Raw genomic sequence first — 2,692 nt, forward strand, 5'->3', positions numbered from 1 at the left:
TTTACAATTACTTTGTGCTTTTATTGTCATAATGATTAATGTCAAAAATGTCAACAAAAAATAATCTAAAAAAGTAAAAAAAAAAAACTATAATTAAATTAAAATAAAATCTATATATAAATACATTATATATATATATATATATGCATTTATATATAATATTATATATATATATTATTTATTTCCCTTTATTTCTTCTTTTAATTTCTTTAAATTTTGGCATGAAATATGAGCTACACATTTCAAACTACTGTACCATAACCTCATCCCTACAGTCTCACTATGGTCTGTCCAGATCTAAAGTTACAAAAAGCATCTCACAAATGTCTGCTGTGTATCTGTGCTCTTGCTTGACACATTTCAGCTCATACAAGCAGTGATAATCAAGCGTTTAATCTCCCTTCGCCTCTATAAAGCACTCTTTAGTCGCTAGTATACAGAAACAATGTTATATAGCTGTTACTGCGCAGCACGAGTGTTAGAGGAGTAAGCGGGACTTTGATTCTGATTGGCTGATTCTAACGATCCTCCTGCTGATTGGTCGCACAGATAGCCCCACAATCAGCCAATCAGAATGTGCTCTTTACAGTCAGTGGCTCTAATGAGGGAGTGGGGGGGGGGAGATGAGGGGGCCATGCAGCCCCATCACATGCAGGGGGGATAAAGTGTTAAAACAGCAAAGAACACAAAGGTGAACCACCAAAAGGTCAAAAGGTCGTACAAGGGAAATAAGTCGTCTGATTGGCTGTAAAGTGGGGTCATCTGGAATCAACCCAGCCGCCACCATCGGCATAATGGCTGTGAAGATCCTGTTACAAAGAGGCAAAGATATGGAGAGTTGAGCAAAGAGAAGAAACACCCAGAACCACCTGTAGTATCATTCTGCTTCATTTGGTCACATCCTACTGCTTAGTCTTTAGCATTTCAGATGCATATGGCAGCATTAATGATGGTCATGCCTTAAGATTTTAGTAAAACATGGGTACATGGATGCCAACGTGTGTCATAACATGTCATAAAACTCGAAAGCTATAAAGCTGCAGTTTAGTCAATATGTAACTTGCTTTCTTTAGCTCAAAATTCCCAGGGAAATGCATGCGCTGATAAAATGCATACTTGGACTGCAATGCATGTTGCTTTGGATAAATGCATACCTTTGTAAACATTCCAAATTCATAAATAAATTAAAACATTTTCGGGCAACATATTTGTGCTCCTGACGCAAAGGCTGTTATAAAACACTAAGGGGTCAAATTATGCTGATTTTAAAGAATAAGGGCCAGATTTACTAACAGCTTGTGCCAACGCATTCCCTCTCTTTTGGCTTTAAACACTGCTGTTAGGGTTTACTAAAGACACGCAGTGAAAAATAAGAGATGAAAAGGCATGAACAGTCATTTTTGCAGCTGATCTTATTGCATATGCATTTGTAGGAGTATTCCTTTCAGGCGCAAAATTTATGGGAGGAGAGTATTTAAATGAATCACGCAACATGATTTACTAAGGTTTGCGCTAGTCAATTTACTGGTGTTTGTGCCTTTATTTACCGCCCAAAAAAGCCTTTCTTATTGGTTTTGCACCTGTATTGGAAGTAGATTACACACACCTTACTATCATTGGCTCTGTGTGTTTGCACTGCTCTTGGTAACTTGCGTTGGTCATTGTGGAAATGATCTGACTGCATTTGAGTTCTTTGTTTTGTGCATTGTCAGTAAATCACCCACAGAACTTTCCACTCCCATCGGCGCTTTTATGGGATTGTGCTCTCATGCTAATTTGCACTGTTTAGTAAATCTGGCCCTAAATGTTTGTAATATAAGTGTGTGTGTGTGTGTACATGTTTGGCTCTTGTAGCAGTACGCACAGTCGTTTTATCCCCGACTCGGGCTGAAAGTTGGAGCGCGAGCTTGGCCTGAGGGTTGGAGACGCATCTGGGAGCAGCGTGTCTGTTTCCTCTTCCTGTTCGTCACTGCAAACGTGATCAAAAAATAAATCAGCAATTCATATTTTTGATTTTTCTCACACTTGCGATTTCATATGACAATTTGGACTTTTTTTCTCGGAATTCTGAGTTTACATTTCATAATTCAGTTTTTTGTTTCTGCCACAAAATAAAAAGTAAAAAAGGCAATTGTGACTCACAATTTTTTTCTCGCAATTGCAAGTGTACAACTCAACTCAATTTTCGGAATTCTGAGTTTAAATTCCGTTTTTTTGTTTCTACCATGGAATAAACAGTAAAAATGGTAACTGCGACTTTTTATCTAAATTCTGAATATTTCTTGTGATTGTGAATGTATATCTCACAATTCTTTTTTCTGGCAATTGTGAATTCGTATCTCACAATTCTCACTTTTTTGTCAGAATTGCGAGAAATTTTTTTTGCATTTACCTTTTCTGTTAAGCCGTGCGAAAACAAGCTTTCATAAATATAGTGTTATTTAAAAGTAATGGTATATAACTAATATATTTCATAAATTATTTTTTTTTTCATTTTAAAGAGATATGACTGATTGGCTTAAAGTTAAGTATTAAGATGGTTGACCTTTTGTAATATGCGATTTCCTCTTGCAGCATGAAGACTTTAGCTTTCAGCTCATTGCGCTCATGCAGGACGTCACGCAGCTCTTGCAGGGTAAATCGTGGGCGGTTCGGGTCTTTTGGATCTATAGAGGACATGTCGTCATCACAC

At 37.1% G+C, this 2,692-nt stretch overlaps 1 protein-coding gene across 3 annotated transcripts in view; it reads right to left on the reverse strand.

Moving 5' to 3' along the window:
• LOC107655265 (RILP-like protein 1) overlaps window positions 1-2,692 on the reverse strand; it is an 18,000-nt gene that overhangs the window by 2,775 nt on the left and 12,533 nt on the right. The window contains exon 8 of one of the 3 annotated variants that reach the window (XM_016442809.1): window positions 722-809. The exons of the other annotated variants lie outside the window; for them this stretch is intronic. Coding sequence (XP_016298295.1) covers window positions 722-809 — 88 coding nt within the window. The remainder of the gene's footprint in view (window positions 1-721; window positions 810-2,692) is intronic. 3 annotated transcript variants of the gene reach the window in all.

The sequence above is a fragment of the Sinocyclocheilus anshuiensis genome, unplaced genomic scaffold, assembly GCF_001515605.1.
Source record: "Sinocyclocheilus anshuiensis isolate Anshui unplaced genomic scaffold, SAMN03320099.WGS_v1.1 scaffold269, whole genome shotgun sequence".
Lineage (NCBI taxonomy): Eukaryota > Metazoa > Chordata > Actinopteri > Cypriniformes > Cyprinidae > Sinocyclocheilus > Sinocyclocheilus anshuiensis.